Source organism: Delphinapterus leucas, chromosome 4, assembly GCF_059928025.1.
Source record: "Delphinapterus leucas isolate spDelLeu-1000000601 "Yukka" chromosome 4, BTC_Dleu_Yukka2, whole genome shotgun sequence".
Taxonomy (NCBI): domain Eukaryota; kingdom Metazoa; phylum Chordata; class Mammalia; order Artiodactyla; family Monodontidae; genus Delphinapterus; species Delphinapterus leucas.
Genome location: NC_143132.1, coordinates 55,163,830 through 55,183,676, shown reverse-complemented (window position 1 = coordinate 55,183,676; position 19,847 = coordinate 55,163,830). Strand labels below are relative to the sequence as shown.

The 19,847-nt window shown below is 36.8% G+C and overlaps 1 protein-coding gene across 2 annotated transcripts in view; it reads left to right on the top strand.

The window, feature by feature from the left end:
- The window catches only part of IFT57 (intraflagellar transport 57), a 69,272-nt gene that overhangs the window by 4,609 nt on the left and 44,816 nt on the right, over positions 1–19,847 (top strand). For both annotated transcript variants that reach the window (XM_022596471.3, XM_022596554.3), the window contains exons 4-5: positions 2,767–2,857; positions 10,834–10,902. In XM_022596471.3, the coding sequence (XP_022452179.1) occupies positions 2,767–2,857; positions 10,834–10,902 (160 nt within the window). The remainder of the gene's footprint in view (positions 1–2,766; positions 2,858–10,833; positions 10,903–19,847) is intronic.

The window sequence follows — 19,847 nt, the reverse complement described above, 5'->3', positions numbered from 1 at the left end:
ATATATCATAGATGCTCAATAAATGTTGACCACATGGATAAGGGAATAAAATATTAAGAAACTATCAATTTGTATAGGTTATAATTAGAAAATATATAAATTTGGTCCTTTGGAGATTGGGATTATTGATAGGTTAGAGACTGTGGAAATAGATAATTTGGTACTTCCTTTGTTTCTTAGCATATCTTATTCTTGGCCATGGATTGTGATTTGTATAATTTATAGGGACCATATATACATGGGGGGAAAGCAGGGGGAAACATTGAAAATAGGGATTAGAGAATATATCAACTATGTGATATGTAAGTGACGTAGAAGTTACGTGTTTATAGATGCTTATTTTATATATCTAAATATGCTAAAACAAACCCTAGAAAACGTAGAAATCCTAGGAAAGCATTGCCTTTAAGATATTATCTAGTTCTAACTAGTAAAAAAAAAAAAAAAGAGGGAAATTATTCTTTAAGAAGATTGATTTGGTTTGTAGTACTTTACTTCCTTAATATTAAATGTCGATTTTTGTTAACCTGAGGTATGAATTTTTAAAATAACTTTCCAGAAATAAATGCAAATACTTTTTTTTAAAAGATTTATTTATTTTTTTAATTTTATTTATTTTTGCTTCATTGGGTCTTAGTTGCGGCACACGGGATCTTCATTGAGGCATGCAGGATCTTTCTTTGTGGCATGCAGGCTTCTCTTTAGTTGTGGTGTGCGGGTTTTTTCTCTTCACTAGTTGTGGCGCACAGGTTCCAGGGCGTGTGGGCTCTGTAGTTGTGGCACACAGGGTCCAGAGCACGTGAGCTCTGTAGTTTCCGGCCCACGGGCTCTAGTTAAGGCACGCGAGCTCAACAGTGGTGGCACGCGGGCTTAGTTGCCCTGTGGCATTTAGGATCTTAGTTCCCTGACCAGGAATAGAACCCCCATCCCCTGCATTGGAAGGCAGATTCTTTAGCACTGGACCACCAGGGAAGTCCCCAAATACTTTTGAGTATTTTCAGTATGGGAAATGTGTGTCATTAATCTTGATGGAGAAAAGAGTGCTCAATACTTAGTGTTAGGACCACTGTTTAGATTTTGGAAATAAGAACAAAGCTGGAGTCCTTCTTATTACCTCTATCAAAATAAATTTCAGGACTTCCCTGGTGGCGCAGTGGTTAAGAATCTACCTGCCAGTGCAGGGGACACAGGTTTGAGCCCTGGTCCAGGAAGATCCCACATGCCACGGAACAACTAAGCCCGTGTGCCACAACTACTGAGCCTGCACTCTACAGCCCGCAAGCCACAACTACTGAAGCCCACACGCCTAGAGCCTGTGCTCTAGAAACCACTGCAAGAGAAACCACTGCAAGAGAAACCACTGCAATGAGAAGTCTGCGCACTGCAACAAAGAGTACCCCTGCTCACCACAACTAGAGAAAGCCTGCACGCAACAACGAAGACCCAATGCAGCCAAAAATAAATGAATAAATAGATACATTAAAATTTTTTTTAATAAATTTCAGATTGATCAAAGACGTAAATGTGAAAAATGAAACTATAGGAGTGCTGAAAGACCAAAGGGTTGTGGGATGTCTCATGTGATGGAAAAGCCTTATGTATATGATGTTAAAGCTAGGACCCATGCAAGAAAATGTTGCTAAGTCTATGTAATAAGAATTGTAACAGTCCTGAATAGCTAAGAGTATAAGAAATAAATAGGAAAAATATTCTTAACACAGTTAGGCAAAGCATTAATTTTCTTAATATACATACACAAGGGCAGGGGGCATAAATATGCATTTCACTGAAAAACACATAACCAATTGAAATATGAAGAGGTATTCAACCGCTCTCATGTGAAAGAAATGCAGTTAAAACAAGAGTGAGGTTTTTTCACTTAGATGATTGGAAAGGATTAAAGTTTGTTTACCATATTGGCAGATGTTTACCATATTGGCGAATGTATGGAAACAGAGTCCCTGTTGTGTGAGTGTAAATTAGGGTAACGTTTTGGAAGCTGGTTTTAGCAATATCGAGCAAAACAATAAAATGTACAAAGTTGTCGACCCAGCCCTTATACTTGTACAAATTTATTTTAAATGATATACATAAATGATAAATGTATAAGGATGATCTTTTCAGTATTGTCTAGTAAAGAAACTAGAAACAACGTCAATTTTCAGCCAGAGATTGCTAGTCATATGACTTATGGTTCAGTGGAATACAGTGCAGGTATGTTGGGGGCGGTGAGGGGAAGTTGTACACTTGACCTTTGAACGATGCAGAGCTTAAGGCTGTGGAAAATCTGTATATAACTTGTAGTAGGCCTTCCTTGTAAGTCATCCCTCCAAATCCGCAGTTCTGCATCTGCAGATTCAATCTACCACAAAACGTGTAGCAGTGTAGTATTTACTATTGAAAAAAATCTCTGTGTAAATAGACCCACGCAATTCAAACCCATGTTGTTCAGGAGTCAACTGTATATGTACTTAAGTGTGGTATATTAGTAAGTAAAGAAAGTAGGTTGGCTAACAGTATGTGTGGTATCATCCCATTTATGTACTTGATTCTTCAAATTTGGAGGTAAACATTTTTGCTTCTTTACATAGAAGGTTTCAGGAAGGATACGTGAAACATTTAACAGTGATTCTGGAAAAGGGGGCAGGTGAAAAAGGACCAGAACTGGTGTAGCGGGGGGATCCTTAATATTCACATTATGCCTTTTTGCTCTGCTGACATGTTTTGTTTTTTACTCTCATCTCATGTTAAGCTTTATTATTTTAGACCAACATACCCAGTGGAAGAATTAGAAGAAGAAACTGTTGCAGAAGATGATGCAGAATTAACATTAAATAAAGTGGATGAAGAATTTGTGGTATGTGTGTTGTGGAACTTTTTGTTCATTTTCACCATTGGATTCATTTCCCTTAATCAGTATCAGTTGTTTAGACCTTTAGTTAAGTTAATACTCATGTTCTGTAATGATTGAGGTCTGAATTTTAGCAGAGGTTCTTCAAATGTAGACAGGAAGTAGTAGACCACTAGTTATATGGGTTAACATTTTATTAACAACCATTCATGATCTTAAATAGGCCATAAATAATAAAGAATTTAGAGGAGAGCAATAGAATTTAGGATTAATACATTCAGCTTCATAAGAACACCATTCATTTCTCAGGAACTCCTTTATGCTTCTAAAATTAGGATGAAGACCACCCTGCAGGAACTTAAAAAATACTTATACATACCAACATTATTTAAATTGTTTGGCAGCATCTGGGCCTATCCGCATACTTAACATTCTATCTATAGTGTGAAATTAAATGTTCACGTCTCTACAACAGACTAGACTAGGAAAATGGTGGAGAAAAAGAGCTTTTCCTCAGAACCAGATATGGATTGACCCTGGTGTTTTAGGAAGTGTACATATGATTTGAAATTAAAATGGCAGGGAAAAAAACTTTGTAGTGTATTTTACTGTCATAAACCAATTAAATTTTTCAGGTGATTTTTTTGAATCCACAGAAAGTATATTCTGTTTTTCAGCTTAAAGTAATTTATTAAGGTACTGTATGCTGCAAGGATATTAATCACTGCATTATTTTATAGTGAATGATAAAAATAACCATTAACTAAATTAGACTATATCAGATAGTAGAATATCATATAGCCATTAAAAATTGTTTACAAAGAAGGGCTTCCCTGGTGGCGCAGTGGTTGAGAGTCCACCTGCCGATGCAGGGGACATGGGTTCGTGCCCTGGTCCGGGAAGATCCCACATGCCGTGGAGCAGCTAGGCCCGTGAGCCATGGCCGCTGAGCCTGCGCATCCGGAGCCTGTGCTCCGCAACAGAAGAGGCCACAGTAGTGAGAGGCCCACATACCGCAAAAAAAAAAAAAAAAGAAATGTTAGTGGCATGAGGATGACAACTTATACTATATGCATAAACTCAACTGTATAAAATATGCAGCAAAAAATATTAATGTATTAACAGTTATATATGGGTAGAGGGATTATGGATGATTATTTTCTCTTCTATACGTCTTTATATCTTCAAAGTTTTTAACATGTATTTTATTAGCAGTAGAAATATTTTAAACCATATGTATTAAAAAGATGACTGCTATTTATAGAAGGAAAAAGACCACTATAAAACAAATCAATTTAAAAGGTATCTTTCTTAATGTGATAAATTTTTAAAGTTAAGGTAAAAATGTAGTCATTCATGTGTTCATTGAGCATCTGTTATGTAGCAGGCACTGGGCAAGAACCTGATGGTGCTGGATTTACAAAAACTCTGAGGCAGGAAGGAGCTTAGTATGACCAAGGAACTGAGAGAAAACCACAGTGGCCGTATCTCCTAAGTGAGCGGGAGGGTGGCTTAAGATTAACTGGGAAGATAGACCAGGTCCAGATCATTTTGGGCGTTTTAAGTTTAGACTTTATACTTTGTGTAATAGATCTTTCCATTCAGGCTCAGAAAATTTTAAGTCCTCACATAGTCCCAGTTGTTCATCTCACTTATTTTACTTGGGTATCTTCCTCATCTTGTCTTCTTAGTTACTGTTTATTAGTTATTAGTTAATAGCTTATCTACAGATACCTGGTCCTAGTGCATCAATATTTAGCTTCAGGGCTTCCCTGGTGGCGCAGTGGTTGAGAGTCCGCCTGCCGATGCAGGGGACACGGGTTCGTGCCCCGGTCCGGGAAGATCCCACATGCCGCGGAGCGGCTGGGCCCGTGAGCCATGGCTGCTGAGCCTGCGCATCCAGACCCTGTGCTCTGCAACGGGAGAGGCCACAACAGTGAGAGGCCCGCGTACCGGAAAAAAAAAAAAAAAAAAAAAAAATTTAGCTTAAAAGACCTATAACTCAAAGCTGCTAGTCAGGGGGAAAAAAGGAAGAAAACCTACTAATCAGAAGGAAAACTCTATGAGGGCAGAAACCAATTTTGCACATTTTTTGTATCTCCAGTTTATTATGCAGTGCCTGGTGCATTAGTAAGTGTTCATTAAATATTTGACCAAAAATCACCTGTCAGCATATTGCTTGTAACTTTTAGAAATTATAGCTTTTTTTTTTTTTCTGAGAACCATTTAAAGTTCAAAGCAGCATTACTGTTTGTGTAAATTAGAGAAACAAACTAGAAAGCAGCCTCTTCACACATTTCTTGCCAACTGTGAAGTAGAGACCTTCTGCTGTCATAAGATCAAGCTGAAGGCCTTCCTCAGGGGGTTGCCTCTGAGGCTGTCATGTCTGTTGAATTTTTTTCTTTCCTTTCTTCCTTATTGTCATTATATTATCCTAAGGAACCCTCTCTTACCTCTCCCATTCCTCTTGCTAAGGAGAGCTGGATCAGTGCCAAAAAGCCTTTGGCTGGTGGGATAGTACTTCATTTTGTTGCCAGTTTGTGGGGTAGCTCAAGGATGGTAAAGATCATTTCTGACAGAGTAAAGTTAGTCTATAATCAACAAGGAACTCAAAACCTTCAGTTTTAGACTGGCCAAATAAAGATAGGACACATTGGAAAGAATGAAAGTGAGGAGAGAGAGGGGAGGAGGGAGAGAGAGAGGCAGAGAGGAAGGGAGGGAGGATTGGGATCACGACACAGAATATTTTCAAAGAATATTCTCACAGAATGTTCTTACAGTATATAATCATATCCTTAGTAATTGGCAATAAAAGAATTAAGAGGATACATATTAGGCAAAGAAATGACAGGAAATTGTTGAGTGCCTTCTAAATTACTGAGATTAAAATCCTCTTAATTTATTTTAAAACTATTTTTGAGTCTGTTTATATTCAAATTCCTTTCGAATGCTTTCTTAATAATATTTAGTAACTTAAATCCTTTTTCTAGTACCTACTCTTAAAGCTTTTTGCCTATGAGTGTTCAGGCCACCACAATTCAACAAGTATTTATTGATCACCTATATTAATAGTACTGATTAGGTTATTATAAAAACATTATAAACTTGTCTCTTCTCCCATGGGCACTAAGTCACTGGCATTTCAATCATTTGCTCTGGTTAAGTAGACCATCACTAGTGCAAACACAGGATAGACTGAGCTGTTTCTCAAAGGTGTGGCTCTGCATGTATGCTTAAGATTTAACATGTAAACAGATCAGTTTTGTCTACACCTCTATGCCCCACTGCCCCATCCCCAAAAATATGAACATTAGTTGAGTGTACGGAATCTGCATTTATATTGTTTCATGTTTTACTAAAATCTTTCCAGTTCCCCAGAGATTAGCAGAGTTCCCCTATCTTATTTTAGTGGCCCTACTCCCAGAGATTCTACTTTCTGAGTAGCTCTGGGATGGAGCCTTACATTTTCACAAGCTCCCAGGTGATGCTGATGCTGATGCTGCCTGTCTAAGAACCACATTTTGAGAACCACTGTCTTACATACTTCTTTTTTTAAATTTCTTTTATAAATTTTTACTGGAGTATAGTTGCTTTACAATGTTGTGTTAGTTTCTTGCTGTACAGCAAAGTGAATCAGTCATACATATACATATATCCACTCTTCTTTAGATTTCCTTCCCATTTAGGTCACCACAGAGCACTGAGTAGAGTTCCCTGTGCTATACAGTAGGTTCTCATTAGTTATCCATTTTATATATAGCAGTGTATATATGTCAGTCCCAATCTCCCAATTCATCCCACCCCTCCTAACCCCCTTGGTAACCATACGTTTGTTCTCTACGTCTGTGACTCTATTTCTGCTTTGTAAATAAGTTCATCTCTACCATTTTTCTAGATTCCACATATAAGCGATATTATATGATATTTGTTTTTCTCTTTCTGACTCACTTCACTCTGTCTGCCACTCTCTAGGTCCATCCATGCCTCTACAAATGACCCAATTTTGTTCCTTTTTATGGCTGAGTAATGTTCCATTGTATATGTGTACCACATCTTCTTTATCCATTCCTCTGATGACTGACATTTAGGTTGCTTCCATGTCTTGGCTATTGTAAATAATGCTGCAATGAACACTGGGGTGTGTGCACCCTTTCGAATTAAGGTTTTCTCCAGATATATGCCTAGGAGTGGGATTCTGGGTCATACGGAAGCTCTAGTTTTAGCTTTTTAAGGAACCACCATACTGTTCTCCATAGTAGCTGTACCAATTTACATTCCAGCCAACAGTATAGGAGGGTTCCCTTCTCTCCACACTCTCTCCAGAATTTATTGTTTGTAGATTTTTTGATGATGTCCATTCTGACTGGTGTGAGGTAATACCTCACTGTAGTTTTGATTTGCACTTCTCTAATAATTAGTGATGTTGAGCATCTTTTCACGTGTTTGTTGGCCATCTGTATGTCTTCTTTGGAGAAACGTCTATTTAGGTCTTCTGCCCATTTTTTGATTGGGTTGTTTGTTTTTTTGATATTGAGCTACATGAGCTGTTTGTATATTTTGGAGATTAATCCCTTGTCAGTTGCTTCATTTGCAAATATTTTCTCCTATTCTGAGGGTTGTCTTTTCGTTTTGTTTATGGTTTCCTTTGCTGTGCAAAAGCTTGTAAGTTTCATTAGGTCCCATTTGTTTATTTTTGTTTTTATTTTCTTACTCTAGGAGGTAGGTCAAAAAAGATCTTGCTGTGATTTATGTCATAGAGTGTTCTGCCTATATTTTCCTCTTAGAGTTTTACAGTATCCAGCCTTACATTTAGGTCTGTAATCCATTTTGAGTTTATTTTTGTGTATGGTGTTAAGAAGTGTTCTAATTTCATTTTTTACATGTAGCTGTCCAGTTTTCCCAGCACCATTTATTGAAGAGACTGTCTTTTCTCCACTGTATATTCTTGCCTCCTTTGTCATAGATTAGGTGGCCATAGGTGTGTGGGTTTATCTCTAGACTTTCTATCCTGTTCCATTGATCTATATTCCTGTTTTTTGTGCCAGTACCATACTGTCTTGATTACTGTAGCTTTGTAGTATTGTCTGAAGTCATGGAGCCTGATTCCTCCACCTCTATTTTTCTTTCTAAGATTGCTTTTGCTCTTCGGGGTGTTTTGTGTTTCCGTACAAAGTGTAAAAATTTTTTTGTTCTAGTTCTGTGAAAAATGCCCTTGATAATTTGAAAGGGACTGCGTTGAATCTGTAGATTGCTTTGGGTAGTATAGTCATTTTCACAATACTGATTCTTCCAATCCAAAAACATGGTATATCTCTCCATATGTTTGTATCATCTTTGATTTCTTTCATCAGTGTTTTATAGTTTTATGAGTACAGGTCTTTTGCCTCCTTAGGTAGGTGTATTCCTAGGTATTGTATTCTTTTTGATGCAATGGTAAATGGGATTGTTTGCTTAATCTCTCTTTCTGATCTTTCGCCGTTAGTGTATAGGAATGCAAGAGATTTCTGTGTATTAATTTTGTATCCTGCAGCTTTACCCAATTCATTGATGAGCTCTAATAGTTTTATGGTAGCATCTTTAGGATTTTCTATGTATAGTATCATGTCATCTACAAACAGTGACAGTTTTACTTCTTCTTTTTCAATTTGGATTCCTTTTATTTCTTTTTCTTCTCTGATTGCCATGGCTAGGACTTTCAAAACTACATTGAATAATAGTGGCGAGAGTGGACATCCTTGTCTTATTCCTGATCTTAGAGGAAATGCTTTCAGTTTTTTTCACCATTGAGTATGATGTTCACTGTGGGTTTGTTGTATATGGCTTTTATTATGTTGAGGTAGGTTCCCTTTAAGCCCACTTTGTGGAGAGTTTTTATCATAAATGGGGTTGAACTTTGTCAAAAGCTTTTTCTGCATCTATTGAGATGATCATATGGTTTTTATTCTTCAATTTCTTAATGTGATGTATCATGTTGATTGATTTGTATATGTTGAAGAATCCTTGCATCCCTGGAATAAACACCACTTGATCAGGGTGTGTGATCCTTTTAATGTGTTATTGGATTTGGTTTGCTAGTGTTTTGTTGGGGATTTTTGTGTCTATGTTCATCAGTGATATTGGTCTGTAGTTTTCTCTTTTTGTGGTATCTTTGTCTGGTTTTGGTATTAGAGTGATGGTGGTCAAATGAGCTTGGGAGTGTTCTTCCGTCTGTAATTTTTTGGAAGAGTTTCAGAAAGGTAGGTGTTAACTTTTCTCTGAATGTTTGATAGAATTCGCCTGTGAAGCCATCTGGTTCTGGACTTTTGTTTGTTGGAAGATTTTTAATCACAGTTTCAATTTCAGTACTTGTGATTGGTCTGTTCATATTTTTTCCTGGTTCAGTCTTGGAAGGTTTTAGCTTTCTAAGAATTTGTCAGTTTCTTCTGGGTTGTCCATTTTATTGGCGTATAGTTGCTTGTAGTCGTCTCTTATGATCCTTTGTATTTCTGTTGTTACTTCTCCTTTTTCATTTCTGATTTTGTTGATTTGAATCCTCTCCCTCTTTTCCTTGATGAGTCTGGCTAAAGGTTTACCAATTTTGTTTACCCTCTCAAAGAACCAGCTTTTAGTTTCATTGATCTTTGCTATTGTTTTCTTTGTCTCTATTTCATTTATTTCTGCTCTGATCTTTATGATTTCTTTCCTTCTACTAACTTTGGGTTTTGTTTTGTCTTCTTTCTCTAGTTGCTTTAGATGTAATGAGAGGTTATTTGAGATTTTTCTTATTTCTTAAGGTAGAATTGTATTGCTCTAAACTTTCCTCTTAGAATTGCTTTGGCTGCATCCCATAAGTTTTGGATTGTCGTGTTTTCATTGTCATTTGTCTCTAGGTATTTTTTGATTTCCACATTGATTTCTTCAGTGATCCATTGATTATTTAGTAACATATTTTTTAGCCTCCATATGTTTGTGTTTTATACAGTTTTTTTCCTGTAATTGGTTTCTAATCTCATAGTGTTGTGGTCAGAAAAGAAGCTTGATACTTCTAAGTGCTTAAAGATAAGGGTTATCTTTGAAATCTGCCACTGCAGCTTTTGTACAACTCTACATGTGTAAGTGTCCACCAAACAACACCCACTTATTTTTTTTGTTTTTCTGTACAAGACTTCAGGGCCAAGTTCCATTTGCTTTATTACCATGTCTTTAAGCTTTGGATATTCTTGTTAAATTTGTTTCACCCACTATGTCACTTGTCACCACAAAGACATTTGAAGAGAAAGGGGAACTAAAGTTTTGTTGTATATGCTTAGAGAGCCTGCTCAGACTCTGTATTTACTGTATATTGGAGAGGGAATTGATTCTCAAAGGGTCTCTCCTGACCCCATTCCCCATATCAGTTGGGCTAGGAATCAGGACCAGCTTGGAATCTACCTGAACTTTTCTTTTAGATAGTTAATATCTAAGATACAAGTTTAGTATCTTACATGTATATATTTTACATCCTTATATACATTTAATATTTAATATCTTTAAACTTGAGCATATAAAAGATGAGATGTCAAAAATATATGTTAATGTGATTGGTCCCTGGAGTAGGTGAGAGTATTCTATATCTGTCAGCCTCTTATTTTTGTCCATTTTAGTCATGTTACTCAAAATTTCCATTAACTCCTTCCAGTGTTTCTTTATTTCAGATATGCCACTTGGGACTGTTTCTTGTTATGTTTTTATGTTTATTTATCCCCAGGTTCACAGCAGTGGCATCTTTCTCTCTTTTTTTCTTTTCTTCAGTGACTCTAAAAGAGGTCCTATTTTTAAATGGCATCATCAAAAAACAGATAACATTATGCCCTACTTTATGCACACTACTAGGCTTTTAAATACCCTTTCCTGTGTTAGTCTTTCTGTAGAGCTTAGCATATTAAGTATGTGAAATCTGAAAATACCTTTTTTAATTACAACTTTTATAATTATTAACTTTTAAACTCTTTTATTTTTCTAAGGAAGAGGAGACAGACAATGAAGAAAACTTTATTGATCTCAGCGTTTTGAAGGCCCAGACCTATCGCTTGGTAAGTTACATGGGATACACACAGGACCAACAAGCAGTCAGTACACATATTCTGCTAGAAATTGAAACAAGTAGAAATCATTCTTGGCCATTGCTTTGTGTGTCATTTGAAAAGTAGCTCTCGAAGCTGTTTTTCTATATATACAATATTATAATTATAGCAAATATACAAATCAGAGGGGCAAGTGGGAAAGCCTTCTGTCCATACCATGGAATATCAACTCAGGGCTTCTCATGTAAACTGGAAATAATTGATTTGCCTTATGTTATTTTTTTATTATGGAAAAACATATATAATTCAAGTTATTTTCCATTATAATGGGCAGTATTGAATGGTCTTGATTATAGGAAACACTCAAATGGTAATTCTTTGAAATAAAATGGTTTATATTAAGACTGGTATATGGATAGGTAGTCATATGTTGCTTCAAGTCAGTTTTTGCTCTGTTTTAATTAGGAAATAAATCCAGTCTATAAAAGAGAACCCACTCAATGAGATATTTCAAAAGTACATTTGGGATTTTTCTGTTTTCCTATATGTATGTTATATTTCAATAAAGTGATACTTATTGCATGCTCAAAAAAGTACGTATGAAGCACAATCTTATTTGTTCTTTATTTAATTATTCTTATCTCAATTCTACCAACAAGTTTGGATCTAGTTTTGGGTTCCTGTCATGAAGACTTCCTTGGCCACCTCACCCCACGCTGATCTCTTCACTTATCATTCACTGCCTTAGTATTGTTAGTCAGCATTAGTCAGTATTATTAATGATATGTGTGCGTTTTCTGCCCAACTTGAGATGTAATATAACATAACGTTGTGGCTAATTTTACTGAGTGTGTGAGTTGACTTTGAGACTTTCAGTACTTAACCAGCTGTCTGACCTTTGGCAGGTTTCCAACCTTCTTGTGCCTTATCTTCCTCATCTGTAAAATGAGGATAAAAATATTAGCTTTTATGTAGAGTTTTTAAAGATTAAAAGAGTTACTGCATCTAAAGCATTTATAACGATGTCTGGCACATAGAAAGTACTTAAAAGGTGTTGGCAAAAACCAAAACCACACCTTCCCCCCACATTCCTTCTCTCAAACCTGACTTGTACAAGCTCCTTGCTAACACGGATAACTATCATTTTTTATATTCTCCATAGTATAACACAGAAGATTCTGAATAAATGCTTCTTAAATGAAAGAATGTATTTTTTGTTGCTTAATTGAAAATTATTTCAGAATAATGTGTTAACATTTAAATCCAAACAGATAAACTCCAGTTGTAACAATACATTTGCACATCACTTTGTAGTTTTCAAAGTACTTTAAAACACGTTTTTTAGTGACCTTGTAAGGCATTTGAGAAGATGTTATTTTCATTTTACAGATACAAAAAGTGAAATTTATCACCTTGGGACAGTTTGATCTTTTAAAAAGCTAATAAATTACAGTGGCTTAATTTGAACTCAGCTTCTCCAAACTCCCAATTCTATTGCTTTTTCTCCTTTACCTTAAAACAAGAGTTCAACAGGGTAGATTCCTATCTTAAGCAAGGACACTATGGTGCTTGGTGTTCCTGTATGTGTTGAAGATGTGATGACAGAGTTCTAAAGTATGAAGAAAAAAGCATAAGTAGAGATGCATACACCGTTATTCTTAGAAAGAAGCTGATATTTGTACTCTTCATTCTTATGTTGATGGTATAAATAGAGGCCGGTAAAGGCCACCTGTAATTCCCTCTGGGCTAAGTAGTTTGAGTATTAGGAAGGAGCAAAGTGATTTAACTTGCCTTTATCATTACTCTAAGTCCCTATTGGTCCTGATTTCAATTTTTCACTTCAATTAAGCTGTGTAAGGATGGGTTTTCCCCCTACCTATGACTATAATTATCTAGGTATTAGATCCTTTGGACAATGATTATATAACATATACCTTTTTGAACTAAGACTATGTATGGTTTCATTTTCACAAGAGGAACAAGTCTGAACACCAGGTGTTTGTGGATGGTCAGCCATGAAGTACTAATGAGGCAGAAAACCCTTTCATATTTTAAAAAATCTGGCAAATTTATGATGTTGCCCACTAAAGCCATCTGCCTGAGACAGCTGTATCTGACTACAGCTTGCGATGGCTCAGGCTGCTCTTTCCCCAAGACAGAATTGCGCTATAGGTTAGTAACACAGATTTAAGATTTTGTGTTTCATGCAGCATGTGGGCTCACAATGCAGAAGAAATATTATTTTACTAAAGTTGATGTGATGAATTCTGCACTAGAGCAAGAATGATGGATACTATCTAGGAAATTGATGTACTAAATGTATACGTGACTGCCAGCCCAGCAATGTGCGGATTACAACAGTCCCCCTCTACCTGTGGTTTTGAAACAATAGATGTTTTCCAGTCATTCTCTAATCCTCCCCATTTTATTGTTCTTCACAGACTTTGGCATTGTGTTCATCTGATTTGTTTATTGTCTATCTCAACCAGTAGGATGCAAACTCATCTAGAGCAGAAGCTTTTTTAACTGCTTTTGTACCTGTGCCTGGTGTGTAGAAAGTGCTCAGTACTGAATAATGTTGAATGAATACACACGTGAATGAATGCTATTTTATATTTATAGTTTTATGAGAAAGTATAGTTTAATCTTCATAGAGAAAAGAACTCAGCAATAATTGGGTCCTCTTCTATGTACTGTGTAGGATAATACAGGGAGAAATCTACTTACATTCCTTTCTTTCATTAAATAAAGCAAAGTCTAGGCCCTGAAAAGTGTGCCCTTAAGTATCATGATGACTCGAAGCTGGGTGTACATGAGCATTTTCCTGAGATTTCTGGTAAATGGAGCACGAGAAAAGGTAAATGAAAGAGACATATGTTGCAGATTGTGTTCTCTGGAAGTGGACACTGAGACCGAGTTTGGGATGCAAGATGTTCATGGTGAAAGGCCGGGGTGAGAAGTGTTGCCTGCTGGGCTGGTCGCTGGAGGCGGTCTGCCCTGGGAAGGACGCGGCCCCAGGTAAGGTGGCTCTGCAGGTGGGACAGAGCCTGAGGGAGCTGACAGCTGGAAGCCGGCTGCTGGCCACCTTGCCCGCAACTGAGCGCAAGTCCTTCCTTGAAGGGAGACCCTAGAGGTCTAGCTTCCTGACTCCCACTGCATAATTGAAGCCTGTATCCGCTAATTTGAAGAATTTGTGAAGAGATGCTGTGTGCCCATTGACTAAACTTTAAGATGTCTGCCTAATCAGACTGTAACGCAGCAACAGTATTTCATGAGCACTGAAACCGGTGTTCTAAGAAAATGGCTCTACCTATCAATCACGAATGCTTATAGTGATGGCACTGGTTTGTTGGGAAGCAGGTGTTTTTCAGAATAGTTATTTACTTTGAGGTTTAAACATACTTTAAAGCCATTTTTGCTGTGATTTCTTCCTCCAATTGTTACCCCATTGTGGTTTTACCAATAATACAGGCATACCTCATCTTGTGGCGCTTCACTTTATTGTGCTTTGCAGATACTGCATTTTTTACAAATTGAAGGTTTGTGGCAACCCTGCATCAAGCAAGTCTACTGGTGCCATTTTTCCAACAGTATTTGCTCACTGTGTCTCTGTGTCACATTTTGATAATTCTCAAAATGTTTCAAATTGTTTTCAAATGTTTCAAAATGTTTTTCATTGTCGTTATATTTTTACAGCAATTTGTGATCAGTGATCTTTAATGTTACTGCTGCAGCTTGCTAAGGGCTCATGATGGTTAACATTTTTAGTGATAAAATATTTTAAATTAAAGCACATACCTTATGTTTTTAGACATAATGCTATTGCACACTTAATAGACTACAGTGTATTGTAAATACATCTTTTATATGCACTGGGAAACCAAAAAATTTGCATGACTTGCTTCTTTATTGTGGTATTTACTTTATTGAGGTGGTCTGGAACCAAACCTGCAATATCTCTGAGGTATGCCTGTACTTTGCAAGATAATAACTTCTGCAATTAGTGAAGGATTGCTTTATTTTTCCAGAGTTTGATTTGCAGGTTAGTTATTGAAATTTTGAATTTTTTCTTAGAAAGAAAAAAATATGGATGGATACTAGTCTTTGCAGGTGTTCAGCAGGTGTTCTGGGTCATTTCTGTTTCAAACTTGAGTATGCTGATTGGAAAGTACCTGTGTGTTCATAGTAACTATGCTGTAATTATGAGTGGTCTCTGTAGCTCCCCTCCATTCTGAAGCTCAGTAGAATCACAGCAGTAGTGTTCTGGCAGCATGATGCAGATGTGTCATTCTTCTCCCCCAGTGGAAAAAAAAAAAAGATGGGAGGGAAGCTGTGTGCTCTCTGAATTCTATTTTTAAATGCCCATCACTTCATTTCAAAACATTTTTTTCAAACATGCCATAGACACCATTCTTCCTTGAGATGCTAAATTTGAGGTTTTAGAAACCAAATCCTGAGTTATACAGCATAAAACCAACTATCTCAAAAGGTTTAAACACAATTGGTTTCTAATTACTTAGCAAAAAATTCATTGTACCAAGAATGAGAGAATTTTTAGCTTAAAAAGCAGAAGCTGTAAGGAAGTAAAAATCTGGGCATAGAATAAAAATCATCATTTCAGTTTTAGTTTAGGATGTCATTGTGGCAAGGCTGCAATATTGTGATCAAAAGGGGGAGAAGATGGATCTACTTCGATTAATATCTTAAATACTTTACATTTTCCTCATTTTACATATGATTTACACTTTACTCTCCAACAAAATGTCCTTTCTTAATACAGGAAAAAAATACCATTCTACAACACAGCGTGCCCCATAGGAGGCCCCTGGTTCTGATTCCTGTCGAGGAAAATGTTTTTTCTTCTCTTTTCCTGAAACATTTGGGTGTGAGTTCTCCTATCTGGGCTCTGACTGTGGGAAGTCTGTCGTTGGTGTTTCACAGAAGAAACAATTAAAACGCCACATGTTCGAATGTGATGGAACACATTGCTGAGTAAATGCTTTTATTTCTCTGGTAGCTAGCTAGTACCACCCCATCAGTTTTACATCTGCAGGTGAATAGGAAATGTAGGTTAGAGAAAAATGCTGTACTCCTCACTGCTCAGAGGAGGCTCAAACAGCAGTTCTTGCTGGGTGTGAAAGAGACTTTTACTTGATCTTTAGTGTAGCTTTTGAACGCACACTTGAAATAGGAAAGATCCTTATTTTCATTCGTGGTGTTATTGTGAGCCTAGAAGTAGGAAGCAAGGACTTTTCAAGGTCCCTTCTAGCTCTGAGTCCATACCTTCAAGGTCAATGCTACAGTGGAAAAGCAGCCTTAGATAAAATCCTGACCACATGTCACTAGCCATGTGGCTATACTGATTTATCCTCTCTGTAACTCAGCTTTCTTATCTGTAAGATGGGGACACAATTCAACCAAGGGTTATTTTAAGATTAATAGAACTTGTGCACCACACCTAGCATGGTGCTGGCCTAGAGTATGCATTTGATGCATTTCTTATTTTGTATAATTTTTTACCTCTCCTAGAGACTGGAATTAGTTACAAACATTCTTAGGTGCTGTAGGAGAATAGAAAAAGCCCCAGTCCCTCAATACAAATAAATTTCTAGATCACCATGAGTATTTTTGAATAAGGAGCTTACATAGCATATAAGTTATCAAGAAGGTTGCATTTTGTTGTAAATTAGGAAGCTCTGGTGATAGCATGGCTTTATTTTCATAATCTGTCACATGAATTATTATTGAAGTCCCACTGGACTCAATATGTGGGGTCACGTAGGGTCTCCCCTGCAGAAATGACTAAGGGGAATTTAATGAAAAGTAATACAATGATTTTTTTTTCCAGGAATCATTTGAAAGCGGTCCTTTTATAAACATGTAGGTTGTATTTCCTAAATCAACACTAACAGCCTATATTTATTATGTAATTCAGTATATTAGATGCATACCCAGAATGTGTGCTTTTTTTCAGTCCTCCTCTGCAAACGTACAACCTTTAAATATACCCACCCCCACCCATCCCCCCCAACAGTGTTAGTGCTTTGAATATCTGACTAATGATTCATTTTCATCCAGGACATCTAGTTAGTTACTAAGACCTCTGGATGCTGCCTTTGAAATCTCTCTCATCTTCATCTCCCCACCTCCCTTTTCCAAAATAGTTTTCATCTCGCTCCTCAGTCTTACTTACCAAAACGTGACTTTAGTCAGATCATTCTGAATTCAGTAACTTTTGATGGCTTTTCGTTGCCTTCAGGACAGTTTATACAGATTATAAAGCAATACATTTTTGGTCTGGCTTTCAAAACCCTTAGCAATTTGACCACTGTCCACATAGCCAACTTTATTTTCTTTCACTGGAATAACTTTTCCAGGTTAAGTTAAAGAGGACCTCTCGTAGGTTTTGAAACACCTCAGGAGTATATCTGCTCTCATCCTATCCTCTTTTCCTTTGTCTCTTACCCAAAATGCCTTCCCATCATCTCTCTACCTGACTCTTCAATGTTCAAGGTTCAGCTCAAATTCTGCCTTCTTAGTGATACCTTCCCTTCTCACCCAGCCCCATTTAATCCTATGATCCACAAATCTTCATAAAACACAACTAGCATGTTCTTTTATGAGGATTTTTTATCATTTTATTCACTGTCCCTGGAGTAGCACAGTACCTGGTATATAGTAGGTACTAAATAAAGTTTGGTAGGCTAAGTTATTTTACCTTGTTTGTAACTTTACTTTGCCTCCCCTCTGGCTTAAAGGACAAAATTCACATTCCTCAGCCTGTCCTCTAAGGTCTTTCACAATATATTCAGTATTTTTTGCTCCCCAGTATTCACCTTTTTAAGCCCCTCGTCTCTCTTCTCGTGTGATTTTCACAAGCTGTGTTCATTCAATATTTCATATTTTGGCTTATGATGCTTTCCTGGCTATATAAACCCTTGGCTTGCCTTTTCTGCCTGTTTACATCCCAAACTTCCTTGTAAAGTTAAACTTAAATCTCACCATCGCCATTAAAACGCACTTCTCTCTCTTATTCAAACTCCTGAAGCATTTACCACCTGTACCAGCTAGTTTTGGGAAGTTAATCAAAAATATATTTTTACTTGTTTTTATTGAGAAAACTTTATTGTTTTTAAAAGGGAAGTATATTCATTGTTTTTTTTTTAATGAAAGCACAAAAGAGTACAAAGAAAAAATTAAAAATTTCTTCAAATCTCAGCTCCCGGATATAAACATTATATCCCTTTATGCATAATTGCCCTGAGGTCATGTAAGATGCTAACATTTAATGAATCTGGATGAAAGGTGTATGGGAATTCTTTGTGCTACTTGTGTAATTTTTTGTGTAAGTCTGAAAGAAATTATACTGACACAAAAATAGATTAATGAAGTAGTGCAGAGTTCATAAAATAATCCACATATACAGTTATATTAGTATATGAAGCAATGCAAATCAATCAGGAAAACTATTCAATTAAATGGTGATAGGATAACAGGCTATTCATTTGGAGAAAAAAATGGACTCCTCCCTCATATCTTACACCCAAATAAACCTCACATGGATCAACAAATTAAAAAATGATGAGGCACAAGAATATGAGTGGCAAGTGTAATATTCATGGGTTGAAATAGGCATGATAAAGCATGGCAAGAAAACTAAAAACCATAAAGGAAAAATACTAATAAATCTGAATGCATAAAAATTAAAACCTTATATATGGAGGGGTGGGGAACACCATAAAGTTAAAAAACAAGTAATAAACTGGGCGGATATAGTTGTTACCTATATGACAAAGGATTGATAGGCGTACAGTAAGGTGTTTCAGAGCTTGTGCTCTAGGGTAACATTGCCTGGGCCCTGCCACTTACTAATGATGTGATATTGGGAAAATTACCTAACTGCTCTCTACCTCATTTTTCTCATTCGAAAAAAATAGGAATAAGTCTCCTTTGATTCATGGTGTTATTACTGGGCACTTAACCCATATGTAAAAGTATCTAGTACCAAGTGTGGCATATAATAATGATAATTATAGCTGCTAACATATATTGAGGGCTTACTATGTACCAAGTATTGTGAAAGCCTTTCAAATACATTATTTAATTTAATCACCATATCAACCCTTCCAATGAGGAGAGGGTACTATTATTATTCCCATTTTACAGATGGGAACCCTGAGACAGCTAGTAAGTGATGAAGGGGGGGTTTGACCAAAGACGGCATTCCTGATTCATCCACTTAGCATTTACATCATGCTGTGGTGATTCTCAAGACAACTTAGTTCCCTTTTCCCTGAGTCCTGGGAATATTTACTCTTGACAGTTAATTGGATTTTCATGTTCCTCTCAGTAAGTATATGAATCAAGTTCTTCAGATGTATTTGAGCACTGATATATCCATGTGGTTACAATCTCAAAAGAAACCTTATAGAAATTTGTTCCATTAAAAAGTTAGACTTATTTCACACTCTACAACAGCAGTCCCCAGCCTTTTTGGCACTAGGGACCGGTTTCATGGAAGACAATTTTTCCACAGGCCGGGGGCGGGGGTGGGATGGCTTCGGGATGATTCAAGTGCATTACATTTATTGTGCACTTTATTTCTATTATTATCACATTGTAATATGTAATGAAATAATTATACAACTCACCATAATGCAGAATCAGTGGGAGCCCTGAGCTTGTTTTCCTGCAACTGGATGGTCCCATCTGGGGGTGATGGGAGACAGTGACACCCGAGGTGTGTTGCTTATGTCCAGTTTACTCCGTGATCTCGTTTTGGTTGCTGTCACTGCAGAAAACCCTGCTTCACAAAGATAGGGTGTTGGAAACGGAAGCAGGCTTTTCAGTGCTTTTGTGGCGATCTCAGGATACTCCGCCTTGACTTTAATCCAGAACGTATGGAGATTTGAAGTTGTCTCAAACAAACTTTTAAGGCCACCGTCATTTGCGAT